This window comes from Lactuca saligna, chromosome 1 (assembly GCF_052625555.1).
Source record: "Lactuca saligna cultivar CGN05327 chromosome 1, ASM5262555v1, whole genome shotgun sequence".
In the NCBI taxonomy this organism is placed as follows: Eukaryota; Viridiplantae; Streptophyta; class Magnoliopsida; order Asterales; family Asteraceae; genus Lactuca; species Lactuca saligna.
Genome location: NC_136417.1, coordinates 18,622,872 through 18,643,450, shown reverse-complemented (window position 1 = coordinate 18,643,450; position 20,579 = coordinate 18,622,872). Strand labels below are relative to the sequence as shown.

The window sequence follows — 20,579 nt, the reverse complement described above, 5'->3', positions numbered from 1 at the left end:
CTACTTTGTCCATGTCCCCTTGCTCTGTTTAAATACCAACAAAAAAATACATCAGACATTAGTTATGTCACATTCTTTTGTATAAATTAAGCACTTTTGGCCCCAAATCGCATCAAATATGACAAGTTGGCGTATTTGATAAATATATGAACATTCAGAAAATATATGGTTTTGTTAGAAACTTAGAATATGTTATTCGATTTGTGAATAACATCTGATGATGAATAAATAGTTTTATAATGCACATTTTATTTGATTCCAAACTACATAGCATTATAATTCTTACAATGAACCCATGATTAAGACACATAAACAATGTGTTTATGTGTCTAATTAATCATTACAATTAAATCAATCCCAAATCCCAACTTCCATGAACCCATTTTCACTAGCACATCCCCTAAACATCCCTACACAGTTAAACCCATACGCCACCTCGCCGGAGTTGGACACCGCAATCAACCCTGCTTTCCCTTCATCTAACCTTTCCTTAATCACAAAGTCCACCGCCTCCTGCAACCGCAGCCCTTTATACTCCATCACCGCCGCCACTTCACGGGCAAGAGTCCCCCGGATTATGGCTTCACCTTCCCCAGTGCACGAGACCCCACATAAGTCACATGCATAGGTCCCTGCGCCTATAAGTGGTGAGTCACCTATCCGGCCCATTCTCTTGTTTAGAAGCCCACCGGTTGATGTTGCAGCGGCGCACCGCCCTTGGCTGTCGACCACCACACAACCGACTGTCTCTGGTGCGTAGATGCTGATCGGAAGCCCGTTCATCTGTATTGGACTCTGTACTCCGGTTCCACATACTTTCGGTATCCTATAATCAAACTGTTTCGAAACCAAGTAAGAAAAGATATTGAGATTGAAGATGTATTATAGCACATTACCACGCTTTTTAATTCATTCATCGTAAACGATAGGGAAGGTAGTTACCACAATGGAATCGGCTTCTTTTGCTAATTTGAGCATTTCAACGTTGTCCTGGGTGATGAAGTAGTCGTTTTCCACCCGATCTACACCCTAAAAATGCAGAAAGTAAAATGTAAGTCATCGGAACACAATTACACAACTGTGATAAGATTTAGCACTTTATTTAAGAGAAATTTTGGTGTAGAAAGGGAGTTTATGAATGAAATTAGTGAGGTACCATTTGTTTGGCGAACTTCTCGGCTCCGGAAAAGGCGAGATAGGAATGCGGGGATTTGTCCATGACTAAGCGAGCTAAGGAGACGGGATTCTTCACGGTTGTGAGCCCTGAAACGGCGCCGCATCGTCTGCCGGGACCATCCATGATACTGGCCTCCATTTCCACAGTACCATTCTCGGTCAATGCAGATCCACGACCTGAATTGAACAGAGGATCCGTTTCCAATTCACGAACCTACATTAAATTCAATTAATCACTCGAATTCGTTATTACGTACGGACAAATAATCCAAAGAACCAAATGAAATCGATGCGACGTTAACCTAGATCTGAAAATTGCAAGTCTCAATTCTCAAACACATGGCATGCAAAACGAAATTGCGACTCCACAATCCACATGATTCTCGACAATGTATTGCAAATCATGAAAAATATTGAGGTGCATCATAGAGAGGAACGAAGAAGAAAGCTTACGACGAGTTCAACGACGTCAATGGCGGGAACAGAAGAACGAAGAGCAGCGATTCCGAGATTAAGGCAGCGTGTGAGAAGTTGCTTCGCCTGTTCTTGGCGTTCGGTCGGAAGGTTAGGATCAACACCGGCGCCGCCGTGTACTGCAATTGCCCACCCAGCCATTGTATCTCTCTTTGTAGATGTATATGTATATGTATCTCTTTGAAATGTTTCAGAAAACTGTTGTTGCCTTGTGAAATCTTCGAATTAGGTTTAGCGTAATCAGAAAGGTGGCGGGATGGGGTATTTATAGGGGTTTCCGGATTTCAAATTTACTTATTAAATCTGACTTTATGTTGACAGAATATATTTTAAGTTTTTATAAATCAATAACAAATGTGAGAACGTAACCTTAAAACGAATTAAATCCGGTTCAAAATTTTAGTAAGTTGTTAAGTTGGATTAAGCTTGATTAGCTGGAAGACACGATGGATGCTCACGTGTTTAATGCCAACGAAGCTTCTAATTTGATTCTTATCATGCTGAATGAGATTTGGTTCATGCTCCTACTTTATTAGGTTAATATTATAAATGTTTTATAATCTATCACTGAAGTTAATAATGTAATGAGGAAATGTCATTACTTCAAATTAAAATGGCAAATTCGTGTTTTGTTGAAGACCGGCTTTGACACAAGCTGAATTAATGATTATTAAAAGAAAAAATGGATTGGTCAAAGTTGGGGTTTGATTGTCTCTATCTGACCAATGAGATTACCTTTATGTAATTTGGGGAAGGCTTATTTGAGGTGTTACTATTGTCATCTTTTATTTGAAGTGCTACTTTAATTAAGTAATTTATTTGTGAGTTGCACTTGTGATATCGATTAAATCCATTGTTGTGTCATCAAATCAATCGGATTTATTTCTGGTGTGTCATTGGACTTCGTTACATGTCTACTTTGAGGAGTTGAAAGAAGAAACAATTGACCATCTTTTGTTAATTTGTGATTTGGCAAAATTGATGTCGATCCACATCGGAACCAGTATGCTTTGAATTTCATCGATCCATCATGAGTTAAAGAAGTTATTACCTTATTTAATCACATTAGGAGTTCACCAGTGCTAAATGTAATTATGATTTTTACCTTATTGCTCGGAATGTTAGGATGATACGGAGTTATAGAATACATGACTCATATCTCAAAATATAAATATTGTAAATCACTGTAGACAATAGATAAAATCAAATGCAATGTAGAAATCCTATAAAAATCCATGGAATAATTTAGTTGACTCATTAACGTTGGTATTAATTTGAAATTTTATACAAATCTTGAATCAATAGTCACAGATTATTCAAATATTATCTATTTTCAATAATAATAATAATAATAATAATAATAATAATAATAATATATTTTACAGTATGCTAGATTACATTGGGTATAACCTTGTACTCAACAAAGAGTAGTATAGTTACAACCAAACCGGTTTCCTTACAAGATGACCGGATGACCCGGCAAACAAATATTTTAGATATAGACATGGAAGGTGATAAGGATCCATGGTGGTGATTGGCTAGATGATGAGTTAGAATAGGATTTATTATTATTATATTAGATTCAGATTAAAGAGTGCTTAATATGCATTGAGGATGGAATGAGTCTTACCTTATACTTTGATGGGACTACAAACACCCCATTTTGAATTCGAATTCTCATATGGAGATGCCACGAATGGAAAACGAACCATCATCTCTACATCGGGCCTTCAAGATACGATGAGACGTAAGTTATACACTTAAACAAAATACAAAATTGTTTTTCATTGATATGTAAAAGACAATAGATATCATTAACGTATGTAATAGTAACTCTGGTTACATTATAAGAAAATTTCAATTTATCTACAAAAATAAATTCATAGTAAAAAGCTTAAATTTCGTAGCTAAAGTTGAATAATTATGGAATTTAATACACAAATTTTTAATTAGACCCCATAGCTTATTTCTTGTGGCAAATTGTTTAGTTACGGAATTATAATTCCGTAGCAATTTTACGATGACAGCTTCTACGGCGTCTATTTCATTGTAATTTGAGTTTCATTGTATTTTTATAGCAATTTCCGTAGCAAATTTTCTGTAAGTAATTCCGTAGCAATTTTTCATTAATAATATTTCGTAGTGATTTTTCTGTAGCAATTTTTCCGTAACCAATTTTGTAGCATTTTTTTCCGTAACCAACTACGTAGCAATATTTTCGTAGCGAATTCTGTAGCAATTTTTCCATATCCAATTCCGTAGCAATTTTTCCATACAAAATTCCTTAACAATTTTTCCATAACAAAATACGTAGCAATTTTTTCGTAACGAATACCATAGAAATTGTTCCGGACCATTATTCATTAAATTTTAGTTATTCAATTTGACTATTTATATCAATTTTATAACAATACAATTAGTATAAAACCAAAAGTAACAAAATACTTCTATAAAAACTAAAAGAAATATTTAATACATCAAAAGATACATATTTCAAAATCAAATTGCTACAAATTAAACATGAAATACTATTCCGTACATAATATTCTATTAAAAGTTTTGATGCGACAAAACTAAATATGGTTAAAGAATGTTTTCCCATCCATTCAACACAAAAGTTGTACGCCTCTATTTGTATACTGTACGGATTTACACGTCTTAAAATAAATACTTTTTATTTTGATATATTGATATTTTAATTTGATTTAGCAGTAAATATAATGCACAAAATATGAGTTAAGATGTTGCCGAAGTTACCAAATGTAACTCATAGTGTATAAGCCATTGTTCAAAAGAATACCTCGCATTACAAAAACCAAAAAAGTTAATAATATTCTAAAATATTATTTGTAAATTGAAAACTAAAACTCTAAAACCATACTATGAGGGAATTAGAAATGAAATTGAAAGGAGGGACGAGTTGCAAAGACGGTCTTTATGACCCTGTAACAAATTCGGTCAACCAAGATTTGATTAAAGAAAATACTCTAAAATATAAATAAAATTCACACCTGCAATTCGATCAAAATATGATCATATTGAAGGCCAATTATGTAGGCCAAATATGACTGTAATTTGATCAAAATATGATCATATTGAATGTCATTTATATTTTATATTCTAAAATATAAATGAAATTGTATGGGAATTGCATTCCTATACAACTATGTTATTTTTTAAGTTGTACAATATTTAATAAAACTAGGTTATGATCCACGTTTAACACGGTAAATTAAATATATATCATATTAATAGGTGGTTTTGTTTTAGGTTGAAAAAAAAAAATATCAGTTATATTAATTCAAAACTTTTTATTAATTGATTTTCTTATTTAATAAGTTTTAAAATTCAAAAACTTATCTCAAATTTATTCATTTTATGTGGGATATATTGGAAGATAAATTATGAATAATATTGAATTTAATTTTGACTCTTAAATATTTTGTTGATTTAATGGGATTAGATTATATTTTATAGGTTAATAACTTAATTATTGATATACCTATTTAAAGAGATTTAAAAAAACAAATAAGTAAATAAAATATAAACAGGTTTGAATTTGGAAATTAAAACCTATAAATAATGGAGTTAAATTAAGAACAATGTTAATTAAAGAAACTAATATCATGTATATAATTAGAATGATATGTTTTAATTGATAAAATAATTACTGAATTTCAAGGTTCTATAATTATTACAGATTCTATAATTAAATATAATTGTGTTTAAATTTTATTTGAGAATGATGATGTCAGTAATTTGATCTGAGGATGAAAAACAGAGTAATAAAACACAATCAAGGGCCCTGATTGCTTTATAAGTGAATTAAGAGTTCTCTTTTAATAATATTTAGAGATATATTGGAAGATAAATTATGAATAATATTGAATTTAATTTTGACTCTTAAATATTTTACTGATTTAATGGGATTAGATTATATTTTATAGCTTAATAACTTAATTATTGATATGTTTGTTTAATGAGATTTAATAAAACAAATAAGTAAATAAAATATAAACGGCTTTGAATTTGGAAATCAGAACCTATAAATAAGGGAGTTAAATTAAGAACAATATTAATTAAAGAAACTCATATCATGTATATAAATATAATGATATGTTTCAATTGATAAAATAATTACTGAATTTCAAGGTTCTATAATTATTACAGATTCTATAATTAAATATAATTGTGTTTGAATTTTATTTGGAAATGATGATATCAACAATTTGATCTAAGGGTGAAAAACAGAATAATAAAACACAATCAAGGGCCCTGATTACTTTATAAATGAATTAAAGGTTCTCTTTTAATAATATTTAAAGATTAAACAGCTGATTTTGAATTCACAAGTTTAAATAATTTGATTTTTTAGTAAATTAAAAAAGCTGTCACATTATGCTTTACACATAATAACAACTTTGGTTTTTTTTTCATAATCTTTCCAACGGTGTCCTTAAGTTCCATTTACAGTCCTTGACCCATGTAAAGACAATGTGCTCTTATCTTACATTATTTTCTTTTTTCATTGAAAAAATGTGTAAATAAGTAATAAAATATATATATATATATATATATATATATATATATATATATATAATATGAGAGCCATAGTCATTTCACAAAGGTCAAGAATCACATCCGTAACAGAAATATAACTTGAGGAAGACAATGGGAAGATTTTAAAAAATGGATTAATCGTAAATATGTTATATTCATGTATGCAATTTCATGTAGATGTTAAAATTGAAAGATAAATATTTTAAGATGGCTTTAGGCTCAAAATGGGGGTAGCACCATGAAGGTGAAGATTCTGAAACGACACATTCTCACCATTGCCAAATATAAACCCTCAAGAATGGTTCTTTCTTGCAGGTTTGACGAGGAATCCAAATTTCACACAGTGACGCAACAATGTATCCAATTGTTATCCTCTGAAATCATGACAGTATTTGGAAATATCAGAACTAATTAAGAGACATTCCATAAATGTAATAGTGAATTGATGAGAATTGGATTAATAGTTATAAGATATTGTATAAGCAATCTGGTCAACTCTTGTTTCTGTTAGGTTTTGCTAACATCTTTCTAACAATAGCTTGGAAGGATTAGGATGATTACTTAGATAAGGAATATGGAGGGTAAAGGAAGGAAAATGATAGAAGTGCTGTCAATTTTTGTAACATCCTGTTTTCAGGCCGTTTTCTTTTCGAAATAGAGATCAAGGATTGGGTATCAGCAGGGTTAGAACCCTTGAAGAAGTTAGTCTTGGGCTCATTCTATGACATCCCAATTTCACGGCCAGAAAAAACCGATTCCGTTTATGCTTTTATAACAAAATCATAGTAATCTTTCAAAGAAAAGTGTTGCGAAATTTGTTCCCAGAAAAACATGATAAACATATTATCAAAGCATTTCTGAAGAAATGTATTTTGTTTATATTAAAACTTTGGGATATAATTCTCAATATAGAAACATAAGCATAAACAGACCTTACATTCATTTACACTAATGATCCACATCTCTTTTAATCTCTCAGTGTAATGTAGCTTCGTATCGACGTATGTGATACAAATCAGCTGAGTGGGTCGGGTTGGGAAACCTGGTGAGCCCACAATAATATAATTATTATGTTTAATCATCAAACAATCAACCCAATTACCCATCTCTATTATCTTCTTTATACTTAAAGATTTTATCCTAAGAATCATTTGTCCCTCATTCATTCCTTAGGATCTTCTTAAGGAATAGACACGAAGTCCATCGTTGTCAGGGTTTATCTAACAAGCAGTAAGTCCATAGTTGCCAAGGTTATTAAATTACAACTGGTGAACATGTAGTTCAAAACATCTGGTAAACACGTAGTTCAAAAATACCTGGTGAACACTTAGTTCAAAAATACTTAATGAACACATAGTTCAAAAACACCTGGTGAATACTTAGTTCAAAAATACCTAATGAACACTTAGTTCAAAAACACCTACAGGTTACGAGCCTGCTATCGTTCCACTGGACTGTCTAGAATAGTCTGTGGTCATTGTCTATACTCTGCTAGGTGACTAGATCATCTTAAACATCGATATCTCTCATCAATTTTTATTTCATCACACATCATCTAATTCATCTACCCATGTTTTACCCAACATATTTGTAGATATAAAATACATATACAGTTTAAATCAATTAAAACATGTATAAAATTGTTCATCCAACATAAATAGCAAGTATACAGATAATATGCACACATAACACGTAATTTATATTAAATATTTCATATCTATATATGTGTAAGATAAAAGTAACTATGCACTCACATTAGTAGCGTGATTTGATAGAATCTAACTATAAACGATCAGCGGTTTGTAGTTGTCAGGCTCGGGAAGGGAAACGGCTTCAGCAAACGAGAGAGAGGAAAAAGGTTTTGGTGTAAAGAATCTTAGGGTCAAAATGGCTATTTATAGGCTATTTTTGGCCTTTCACATCGTGATCCATACAAGCTCACATCGTGAGCTTGATCCTGCTCACCTCGTAGACCCGCCATCTGCGTTTATAACTCTGAAAGGTGTCTGGATGACTTCTCACGTCGTGAGAATGATATGCTCATGATGTGAGCTTCTAAGAGTAGTCTCGTAGGCTTCCCAGGTGTTTTCTAGGCTTGAATAGTGTTCATTTGACTCCTCACGTCATGAGAATTAATGCTCACGTCGTGAGTCCATTCGGATTAGGGTTTCTGACACGTGTCATGCTCTCAGATAGTTGCATCTTCCGAAGGTCATAACTTTTGCATACGAGCTCCGTTTTTGATGTTTTTTATATCCACGCGTAGGTGGAGACGTACTCTACAGGTTTCATTTAGACCCCTAAGGATAAAATGTAATTTATCATAGACTCACTTTTTACAATCCTGGTGTCATTTCCATTTTGTCGCGAAACTTCGACAAGTCATAACTACTTCATTATAACTCGGATTTCAGCGTTCTTTATATGTACGTAAACCTTGTAACATATACTAAAACTTAATTAAGATTATTTATTCTAAATAATCATCTATAAAAAATTCATTTTTTACGCTTATCTTCACTAAATTGACTAGCCCAAATCTGTGGGCGCTACACATTCGGAGGAGGACGCTATATTAGATATTCGAGTATTCGGTTTTGATATGGAGAAAAAAGGGGTACTTCGGTAATTTTCAATTTGGGATTTTATGGAAAATGGATTTTAGTTCGGGATATCTTATGGCGAGTGTGAATTGATGATAGTGTTGAGTGTCTCGATGCCTTTCTATGGATATACGGATGGTTGAAATCATAGTTATATCGAGTGAGTTATGGCCTTTAGAGGATTTAGGGTTTGGGAGAAAATCTTAGTACATGGGGCATACCAGGGAGGTACGTGAGACGTACTGATGCGAAGCCAGTTACGTGGGGCATAGCGAGGAGAACACATAGCGTAGTGTTAATGATGAGTTGGGTGCGAGACCTCGTACGCGAGGCGTACGAGAAGGTACGTTGAGCGTATGAGGGACAGGTTGAAACCCGTAATTTTTAGGGTTGTAACCTATATAATCATAATTTTGGTCCTTTTTCTTCATTTACAATGTATCCTCCATACCTTAGAAACCCTAAATCGACCTTGTTGCCTCTTGAGGGTGCTCTTGAGCTCTTGGAAGGATTTGGTGCTCTTTTATGCTTTTAGGAAGGAAAGAAGATGAGTTTGAAGTTGCCTGGCTTGGTGGAGTGACCTTAGATCCAGAGACATCATCGTGTGGAGAAGCCATTTGAGGTATCAAGTTTCAATCTTGTCTTGTGTATGATTATATCTCCTCATGGCTATATTATTGTGATTTTGGCCTTCTTTTTTAGATAATAGATAAGTTAAGTTGTTTAAAGGTTCATCCTTTAAGATCTGAGGTTGTCTGTGTATCTTTGAGCATAAAGGTGCAAGATTTATGTGTATTATAAGGTCATGCATGTATTAAGCTATCCATTAAGTCCCTTTCTAGCCAAAGAGTTTCATTTAGCCATTTCTGTACGTAAAGTTGGCAACTTTATGTGGTATTCCAACTCAAGGTGGTCAGATATGTGGTTTGGGAAGTTTTATCTTAACGGATTAAGTAGTATTGAGGTTTGGGCTGGATAAGGTGAGTACGTTGGGCGTACAAGCAGGTACGCACAACGTACAAGCCTCCAAGCGAGTACACCGCGCGTACATGCTTGTACGCCTCGTGTACTATGTCTGAGTGGGTTTGTGTATTTGGGCTTCGGTTTGGGCTATCTTCTTGGGCCTAGTTGCTTGGTGCTTTGTTGGGCCATCTGAGAAAGTGTGTTTTGGATTAGGGTTAAGTCGTAGGCTTTAGGGTAAGGCCCAAGTAAAGGTTTGGGCCTAATTTGGAAAATTGTGCCATTAGTGGACCTTTATGGACCTTTTTAGTCTTGGGCCTTGGTGTGTAACACCCCAAAAATCGATGCCAAAAATTTCATTTTTAATCAAGAGATTCATAACATAGTTTACCAAACATGGCCAATGTCATATCAGTTTATAAAAACCATAACAACGTGTATGAAGACCATATCATCAAAAGTAATGAAAATCATAGTATAATCCCATAAAACTCCATGCGGAAACCATATATGTGTGTGTGATGCGCTGCTACACCGCCGACTCTTTCCTTTTAGACGAAGAGGTAACTGAAACCAAAACTGAAACTGTAAGCACAAAGCTTAGTGATTTCCCCCATCATACAATCACATAACATGCATACTGTCGGGCAATTATGGGTTGCCTGACCTACCCATGTCAAGCCAACCATATCAAGCCATTCTAGGGTGTTGACCTACCCATGTCGGGTTGTTATGGGGTGCCAACTACCCTCCAGTCTATCTCAACTGGCAACGGGGACTATTTCACCCCTACATCTATCATACAAAACAAATATAGTAATACGGTCAGGCATATCTGGAGTACTGACCTACCCTTTGGTCCTAACGACCGAGTCAAGGAAAAACTACTCCCTACTACTACCACTAACTCATATAGCACATCACATAAGCATGTTTCATAAGCATATCACATAAGCATATCTCATAAGCATATCACATAAGCATACCAAGATAATTATCACAAAGACAATTATCTATCGATCACTCTTGTTGGTGGGCCAACATTGTAGCCTTAGACCCACCCCTACTGGAAGGTAACTCACCTCGATGTCGTGTAGTGTCTTTATTGTCCTCAGTGTGAAATTCGGCTCTCCTTGACTCCTCAATCCCTACACGACAACCTTGTTAAGTTATTATTGTACTCACAACCCCTACAATGGTCAAATTGAATCCAAGTCAAAGTCAAAGTCAAACCCTGGTCAGGTCAACTCTTTGGTTTACCAGACTCGCCGAGTTGGTCCGCTAACTCACCGAGTCCCTTCGTCCACATAATACTACAAACCCGTCCCCACTCATCGAGTCTAGCAAGAGCTCAACGACTTCACCTTCAAGAACACTTCAGTCAATCTTTAACCGCCGACGAGTTCTTCCTTAAACTCGTCGAGTTCATCTTCAGAATATGAATGCATCCAGTCTATGACTCACCGAGTTGTATGAACAACTTGTCGAGTTCATCTTCAAAGATTGGAAGATTGCCTTGGACTCGCCGAGTTTGCTCGAACACTCATCAAGTCCCATGATTCCCAGGTCCTTTATGAGCCTAAACAACCAAGGAACCTTCCACACTACCATCTGGTCCATCGACAAAAAGGATTTGGTGGTCATTACACCCCGACTTGCCGAGTCCCAAGAACAACTCGTCGAGTCCATCCTTGATCATTACTATACAGTCGATTTAAATGGGTCCTAACACATCAAAACCATAGATCTGGCCTCCTAATGTACATTTTACACATAAATTTCAAGATTGGTGCACATGCAAGGGGTCTTTGGCTCAAAAAGCCATAAAATATGTTCTACAAAGTGCATGGGGCTCTCATGGCCATAGAGTTGGCACCTTTATGCCATGAGACCCCTCCAATGACCCAGATTTGAAGTCAAGACTCCATATAACCCTTCATAAATCCGAAAATGGATTAGAAAGCCCTAAAGATACTCAAAATCCAAGCACTAAGGATGAATAAACACATGGAAGACCAAGACAGGGGCATTTTACCTTGAATGAGCTGGAAATGGAACAAAATCTCTGGATCTCCAAGCCCCAACTCGAACTCTCAAGCTTCCTTCCTCTTTTCAAGCTTCACAATCCACCAAAATGCACCAAAATGGCCTTAGGACACTCTCACAAGGCTAGGGTTTCGAGATAATGCTTTCTGGGAGTAATATGGATTGTGGAGGATGAGATAAGTTATTTAAATAGGGCACAAACCCTCAAAATTAAGGTTTCACCCAAACAGTACCTACTCGTCGAGTCAGTCTCCCAACTCGTCGAGTAGGTCATTTAAACTCCCTGCGAATCACGACTCTACTCGATGAGTTAGGCCACCAGCTCGTCGAGTCCCAGAGAAAAACATAAGCATACCAGGGATCGGGTGTTACATGGTGGGCCTAATGAGTTGGGTCGGTAGTGGGCATGGTTAGTTGGTCCATGTTTGGGCATAGTGTTGGGGTTTAGCCTTGCTTAGTTATTGATTATGGTGTTAGGTTGTTTGTCTCAGTTCGGGAACCAATTCGCGGCAGCAACAGCAGTGTAGGATTACTCGCGTAGCAGATGAGGTGAGTCTTCTCACTATACTTACCTGTATGGTAATGTATGAGTGATCGGAGGGTCTTATTTGTGTTATTTACTAGAGGGTCTTATTTATGTTGTTGACCGGAGGGTCTTAATTATATTATTTGCCGGAGGGTCTTATTTGTATTACTGACTGGAGGGTCTTATCTGCTTTATGTGTTATTATGCATTATGTCTTTGTAACTTATGTTGTTATATTATTTTATATATATGTTGAGCTATGACCGGAGGGTCTATACCGACACATGGGACCGTAGGGTCTTCACTGAGACACGTGACCAGAGGGTCCTTATCGAGATATAGCCATGAGAGGCATATTATTTGTGTATGTGGTACTTTAGGGAACTCACTAAGCTTCGTGCTTACCGTGTCGATTTAAATGTGTTTAGGTACTTCTATAGATCCCGGGAAGGCGGAGGCATGATTGTACACATCCATCGGCTTATGAAGAATTGAGGATTTTGGGATACTCTGATATTGTTTTGATAATATATTACAATTTATGTGATGACTTGAATTTATGAGTAATACTTTGAGAATTAAAAATGAAAATTTTGTCTTGAAATTTGAGGTCTTACAGTTTTAAATTGAAAATTGTAATACCTGAAAATGTTTACATAATTGCAATTGGGATTCTAGAGATTTTATGTCATGCAAAAGGGTGTAGAGTTTTAAAGCAGTGATGTGCACGAAAGTACCCATTAATTTTAATATTTATAACCTAACAAATTTAGACTAACTATGCACTTATAGGCAGTGTACCTAGTCAGATTACAGTATAGCTTAGGTAAGTCGGGTGTCAATCACAGGGAACAGTGGATTAATTTAATATATTTGATTATAGGTTACAGGTTACATGAAAGGAATAAAGAAATAAATCTCAAACTAACAATTAATTAACTACTCTCGATAAACTAACAGGAAAGCAAATCTCTTCAGGTACTTTGATTTAGACAAATTACACCTTAAAAACATAGACAATTGCATACACAAATTCATTTATTCATGTTCACCGATTCCTAAAATGATTAGATTCGCGTTCACTATAATTAATCCTTTAGCAAGCAAGTCAATTCAAACAGTGATCAGTTGGTTAAACTAACGTGCTTCCTAGTGTTCAGTTCGTATCGAGCAAGACTTGTAAATATAGTTAATCAAATTAGGCATTCAATTAACCTCTTGTTGATGGTCATCAAACAAGGCTCACACATTAACTTACTTATTCCCAAGTTAATCCTAGTTTCACATTCGTTATTCCTAGACTTATAATCTCGATGGTCACCAAAATCATAAGAGACAAGCAATCAAGCATATGTTCATACAACTCAATTCACTTAACAATTAACAGCAAATAATTATCATTAATACGTAAGGATCTTTTAACAAGCTTGGAAAGATAAATTAAACACAAACAAACTATTCAATATAGCAATTAGTCCAATAACCAAGGTTTCATTCAATCATAAACAAAAAGTAAAAGGTTTTTACACCCAAATCAGAAACTAAACACATAATAGTATCACAATGGAATGCTAAACATGGTCACGTTAACAAACCACATGATTACCGACATGAATCCGCTCTCCAATCCTTCCGATCTCTGCTCCCGTTAGCTTAACGGCCTTCTGGCCACCTCCTAGACCCTCAAAACGGCAACTATGAAGTTTTCTTGTTGCACAAGTCGAAGTGGAATATCATAGATTATTGAAATTGGTGGAATGATATGGGGTATTTATAGTTGATGGAGATGGAATTATATGAAATATTAGAGTTGGATTGGAATAAGGAAACTAATGTGGCTTAGGGATTAAGCAAATAAAGATAAGGAAAGTGGTGCTTGGGGAATAAGTAACTTGGAGGGAATTTCCGTCCAGCTTTTATGCTTCATCTTCAAGACCGATTTTGGATAAGATAAGTGTTGAATTAGCCAAAAGTCCCTCTCACATAAGTCGTAGGAAATTTCGTCTAGTTTTCAGAACATTTTTAACCTCGTCAATTGGACTTATGAGTCATCAGATATACCCGAAACACTGAAGAGGGGTCAATCTGCCAGCAATATCCTTTTTGCATCTTTTCAGCTCCATTCTCTTTCTTTTGCATTCCATCTCCCATTTTTACTGTAATTAAATATTTCAAAGCATATTAAGTATATTTTAGTTCTAAATAATAATAATAAAGGCTAAAATGTTAAGATATGTTTCACATAAATCTATATATAAAAAGACACATATCAAGCAGATTTTAGAGCAGGGGATATGAAGTCGGATGGAGGTTTAGATGTGTCTGTTAATCCTAATGATGAATGTTCATCGAGTGATTTGTATTTTAAAAAAGAAAGGCAATTGTTTGTTCAATTTCATCAAAATATGATCCCAACATGCAATTATGCCCAAGTGTTTAAACTTAGAATTACTTATAAATATTAAACTTAGTATTAATCACATTAATAGACACAGATGAATGATTAAAACCACTTGGACACTCAAAGTACCATTCAATTTTCCATTCATGATGACTGGAGACAACAAGTCATGTACTACATTTGAACCATCTGCAGTTGGTGTGGCAACATCCATAACATATAAAAGGTATCTGGACAACCAATATACATATACATTAGAAAAAAAAAAAGAATAAAAGCCCAATTTGAATATTTCAATTTTAAATGGCATCTTAGTTTTGTATATGCATTAGAAACTCCATATTAAGAAGCAATTTTGTCACCAACCACTTCCATGACCTATGAAGCAACAACTTCCTTTGTTGAACATTTTAGACTTTCATTACTACTTCTAACACCAAGTTATATGTTATAGTTACAACCATAATGCCACGCAAGAGAAAGAAATTTTGACATATGATATTAGAAACATCCAAGAGATGTAATAATAAGAAAAAAAAAAGTAGTCTATACTTAAAAACAATATGAAAATAGTAATTAAAATTTATCTTCCGCCTTCATTCTAATCAGTATGTAAGCGAGCAAAATGTAGATCCCAACATGCGACTCTGCCTAAGTGTTAAATTTCGAATTACTCATAAATATTAAACTTAGTATTAATCACATTAATAGACACGGATGAATGATTCAATTCCCCTATTAAGCCCCTTTCAGTTTTGCATATATTAGTACTTCTCATGTTAGTTTTCAGATTTGATATTCGTTTTGTGTTTCTATCTAGATTTCTCAGTTGCGAGCTTAATGAATGTTTGGTTTTAAATTCTTGTTAGTCTGATCACCTAGCTAGGGTTTTAATAATCCCGTTAATCAGTTAATAGAATCTGCAACTGTTCTTGTCGACTGGTAAAATTAACAAGTATTAGATTGGTTCCGTTTTGGGATTTAACTTTCGTATGAACTGTAAAAATCATAGCTTTACGCTTCTGAGCTTGTGAGAAGTATTTGGTATTTGTATCACCCGGAATCTTGAGGAGCAATTGTATGGAATGAATTCCATTTTAAGGATTGGAACATGGCGTATTGGAGGAACCAACACGACATGTCTTGTTAAGGGCAAACGCAAAGTTTATTGAGTCAACGCGGCATGTTATGGTGTCCCAACATGGCGTGTTGGCGGCAGAGAAGGAAACCCTAATTTTTAGGGTGTTGCACCCTATTTAAAGTCCTTATGTCCTCTGGGTTGGTCTCTTTACTAGCCTCCATTGCCACTAAAACCCTAATTCATCCCTAAAGCTTTCTTGGTGGTGTTCTTGAGCTTTGAGTGGATTTTTGTGGTTATTTTGCTCATTTCTAGAGGAAGCTTTGAAGATTGAAGGTGCTTAGCATGGAAGGAAGGTTGTAGATCCAGAATCTATCCACTTGTTGCATGCTCTTTGTGGTATCAAGTTTGAAGCTTGACTTATAGATGATTAGATCTCTTCATGGCTAGTTTATTATAATTTTGGTCTCCTTTTTGGGTCTTTGGGTGAGTTGGGTTGTTTAAAAGTTTGTTCTTCCATATCTGAGTTTGTTTTGGTATCCTTGGTCATAAAGGTGTAAGCTTTATGTGGATAATGGTGTCATGCATGCTTCAAGTCCCCTATTAAGTCCCTTTTTGGCTTAAGAGCTTCAATTAGTCATACATGAGCGTAAAGTTGGCAACTTTACATGATAATCCATCTCAAGGAGATCAAATCTATGTTTTGCGGATATTTCTTTAAAGATTATGTGCTTATTGGTTAAGTTGTTGAATCTCGGGAAAACACGACATGTTTGCAAGCCAACACGGCGTGTTGGTTGAGGATTTCCCGATTATTTGGATGAGGAAAGAACAAGGTGTGTTTGGTCAACATGGGTTGTTGACATTGACTTAAACTTTGACCAGAAGTTTGATCAGGGTTGACCTTGTGATGTTTTGGGCTATGTTTGGGCCTTTTGGATTGTTTAATTGGGCCTTGGCTTTGGGGCCAAGTTATAAAGATGGTAAAAAGGTCTTTTACACTAGTTTGGACACTTAGTATGGGTCGAATCCGATTATTGATGGATGTTTATCTTGTAGTTGATAGCGTAGGGATCTGTCAAGCCAACAACCAGGAATTATGTGAAGGATTCGGCAGGGCGAGGTAAGTTTCGTCACTATGTTTAGCGGGTCAAAGGCACTAATGTCGGCCCATGGTTTGCTATGTAGGGAGCTAGATGTATGTGTGGCTCTTACAGGCATATGTATTTCATATGCTTACTAGGTGGGGCCCGATAGTTATTATGTATATGGTTATGCATATATGAGTGTATGTGGGTGGGGCCCGACAATTGTACAATATGGCATTATCTTTGCGATTTTCGCATGGGTTTTGAATGTTTATATGATTACATGGTTATGTGAATGTGAGCGGGGCCTGTATCTCAATGGGCGATGCCCGATATGCGTGTGTGGGCAGGCTTGTATCTTAGTGAGTAGGGCCCGATATGCACGTGTGGGTGGGGCCCGTATCTAAGTGGGTGGGGCCCAATATGCAAGTGTGGGTGCGCATGTATCTCAGTGGGTGAGGCCCGTTATGTGAGTGTGGGCGGAGACTGTATCTAAATGGGCATGGCCTGTTATGTGCTTAGTTTTGTATGGTATGTGGTATCGTGGGAAACTCACTAAGCTTTGTGCTTACGGTTTTCAGTTTATGTTTCAGGTACCTCGGTTTTCTAATGGAAGACCTCGGGATGATTGCAGAGCGCACACCACATGTTGCCGCATTCTATGATTTACTCTGATCTGATAATGTTTTGATAACTTTCAATTAACTTAGTTTTGTGGAAATGATATGTATTAATGATTTATTAATCTAAAAACAAAATTTTTATTTCATTATAAATCAGGACATTACAACTTGGTATCAGAGCATTGGTTTGAGGGATTCGGGAACACTCTCGGGTGTGTCTGAACTCAAACTGCGGATTTGGTAAAGTTTTCAAAAAGAAAAGTATTTTTAATAAAAGAGTTTTCTAAGACAAGAAAGGGTGTGCTGCATGCAATCAGCCAAGCTCAAGTACGTTTCTCCCAAAATACCCATACACATTATTTGGTATGATTTGATTTATGAATATGTGAATCGCATGCTAGTTAAGGATAAGGATCTGCTCAATTTTTGCATCATAGAATTCTTGGAGAGATGACTTTGTATGCCTATTGTATGAGCTTGTAGACTCACATGCTAGTTCCGATTAGCCAATGATAGGTTGGCCTGATATGTGATGCCTTGTAGCTTATGAAGCATAGGATACTAGTTTAGGTACAATTTGATTGCGTAAGGTAATCAGTAGCGAGAGTGAGAGATACTAGTATGAATTTTAGTATGTGGATTTGGAGTGCTACTGCACAAATGTTGCTTGCTTTGTGCTTTATGAAACTCTTAAGTGATGGGAGTTAGCTACTAAGTGAATATGTCAAGTCACATGTGACAAGGGTTGAATAATCTCAGAGTGATGGATTTGAACTTATTGAGCAACTCTTGTCTGAGTCCAACCATTGTAGGGATGAGTCTGTTACTCAAAGGATTATCTAACCCTTGGTGCATGTGATTGTATTCATGAGGTAGGTAACAAGCATTATGGGGAGTTCTTCAACAGGTGATGACAGGGTGAGGTCAGGAATCTAGGAAGCCTAGGGATTGCTTTGGTTGGTCTTATTGTGCTGGGTAGCAAGTGTTTGATGTATGGATTTGAGAAGGTGACTTAGAGGATTCCAGATGATTCCTGAGGAAAGTATGGGTAGGTGTGGAAGGTAGTATTGGGCTCGTACCACTGAAAGCACATGATCCATACTCGAATCAGGGAGAGTCTTGGAGAATCTAAGAAGCCTTTGAGATGAGGATTATTGGGCATATTCATATCATTTTCATATTGTTTTCAGTATGGTGTTGAGCACTCGGGAATCAGGTTCAGGTTCTTGTTCTGGATCAGTAGCAGGTACTGAGCCGATCGATGCACTGACACTGGATTTCACCTCATCGTTGATTACTCACAGAACTTTGGAATGGACCTTGGTGATCTTAGGTTCAGTCTAGGAAGGAAGGAAGGGATTTTGGAATTCTTTGATGGTCATCTCGGGACCTTTTGGGTCGGGATTATGGTAGGGAAGTTGGGGGATAATTTGGAGCCCAAAGCTTGTGGATCCCTAGAATCCTTCAGGAATGAGGATTATGTTGTTAATTATTGTCATTTGGGATTGAAGGTGGGTTTTGCACCACATCCTCAGGAGGGAGGAGGTCAGGATCCCTGCATACGCTTTTGTAAGTATGATATCTTCTGTTTTCTTCTGGGTTGTTCTCAGGAATTTGTATTGCGTTGTAATTTGATTGGATTTGGGTAAGTTATATCTCGTGTTGGTTCCCTACTATTTTATGGGTTATCAAGGATTGTTATATGCCATTCTGCATGCCGAGAGTCTTCAATGAATATTTAGAGGGTCGTATACTCTTAAGTATGTTTCAGCATGTTCAGTTGTTGATCCGAGTCTTTGTTGAGATCAATTCAAGGGTATTGCTTGGAGGATCTTTGGTCAGGGTTAGTGGATTAGTTCTCTAATGAAGTGTGGGTTTAGTGGTTTTATCAGTTGTAGGGTTTCAAAGTACTCTATGGATTATGAAAATGGGCCCCCTTGATGAAGTGTAGGTTCAAAGCCCAGGACTTGTCTTTTCCCTATAAATAGTCATGTATTATTCATAATTAGGGTTAAGAGTGATGCAAAATGTAGCTGCCAAACATTGTGAGGTTTCTTATGTAGAGTTAGATTTTTTAGTCTATTCTGAAAGTGTAATTTATTCATCATGTTTTGAATAAATCGAGTGATCATTTGACATATCTTCTTTATTGTGTTTGTTCTTATTTTCCACATCTTGTTCATCAAATCACAATTAGGGTTTTATACCCAACGTCGTCTGTTCTAGTATGGTCGGCAGTTATTTATGGAAGAACCTTTGGGTTCAAGCACTACCATTGCTAGGAGAGGAGAGGTATCAGGAAGATAGTGGTGTCAGTTGCATGGGTTGTTTGGTCATTGGATGTACCAGGGGAGTTGTATATTCACATGGATTCTATTCGGTCAGAGTTCAACAATTATTTAATATTGGAAGTTGGGGGTGAAGACTCATCAGTTCAGGGCAAGGGTTGTGGTTATTAGTCGCCCGCATAAGAACTCAAGGACTTGTAAGGTATTATGGGAGGTGATTTGGATTATCAGACTGGTTAAGATCTGAAGAGTATTATTCAGGATTTCAGGAGATGGGTGATCTTTGGGTTTGGCCAACAATGGAATGCTAGTATTGATCCATGCAGGTCATAGGTGGTTCATGCTATATGAGTTTTGATGGGTTGGGAATCCATTAGACTTATTGGATGAAAGAGCTTCGTCAAATCCAAGTGGGGGAGAATCGATCAGAGTTTCTGAGAATTGGATTAGGTGAGGAACTAGGGCAAGTTCCACATACTAGGCAGGAAGAGAGACGACTTAAATGAGCATTTAGATTGAGGTTGTGTAAGTGGGAATCATGGAAACTTCCAACCGTTGGTGGTCTCCTTCTTTATTAACTATAGCAGGTTTGTGGTTGAGTCTAGATTGAGGGATTTGGAGTTCGAGGTATGATCAGAACACCTAACTAAATGTAGGTTTCAGTTCAATTAGCATGGGGTTGAGATGGTTAAAGTGTGGTCAGGCCATGAGAGATAACTATGGTTGGTTAGAAGTGTTGTAAGACTACGATGGGAT

The 20,579-nt window shown here is 36.1% G+C and overlaps 1 protein-coding gene and 1 long non-coding RNA gene across 2 annotated transcripts; one reads left to right on the top strand and one right to left on the bottom strand.

Annotated features, from left to right (window-relative positions):
- Positions 1–218: 218 nt before the first annotated feature.
- Positions 219–1,898, bottom strand: LOC145025949 (putative isoaspartyl peptidase/L-asparaginase 2). Its single transcript, XM_078976811.1, has 4 exons — positions 1,630–1,898; positions 1,157–1,390; positions 943–1,029; positions 219–837 (listed from the first exon to the last, which is right to left on the bottom strand). Exons 1-4 carry the CDS (start codon positions 1,789–1,791, stop codon positions 352–354), a joined length of 969 nt encoding a protein of 322 aa, XP_078832937.1. The 5' UTR covers positions 1,792–1,898; the 3' UTR covers positions 219–351.
- On the top strand, positions 832–1,867 carry LOC145025966 (uncharacterized). The gene is made up of 2 exons (XR_013673959.1): positions 832–1,051; positions 1,124–1,867. It is a non-coding gene; the product is annotated as an uncharacterized LOC145025966 (long non-coding RNA).
- Positions 1,899–20,579: the final 18,681 nt, after the last annotated feature.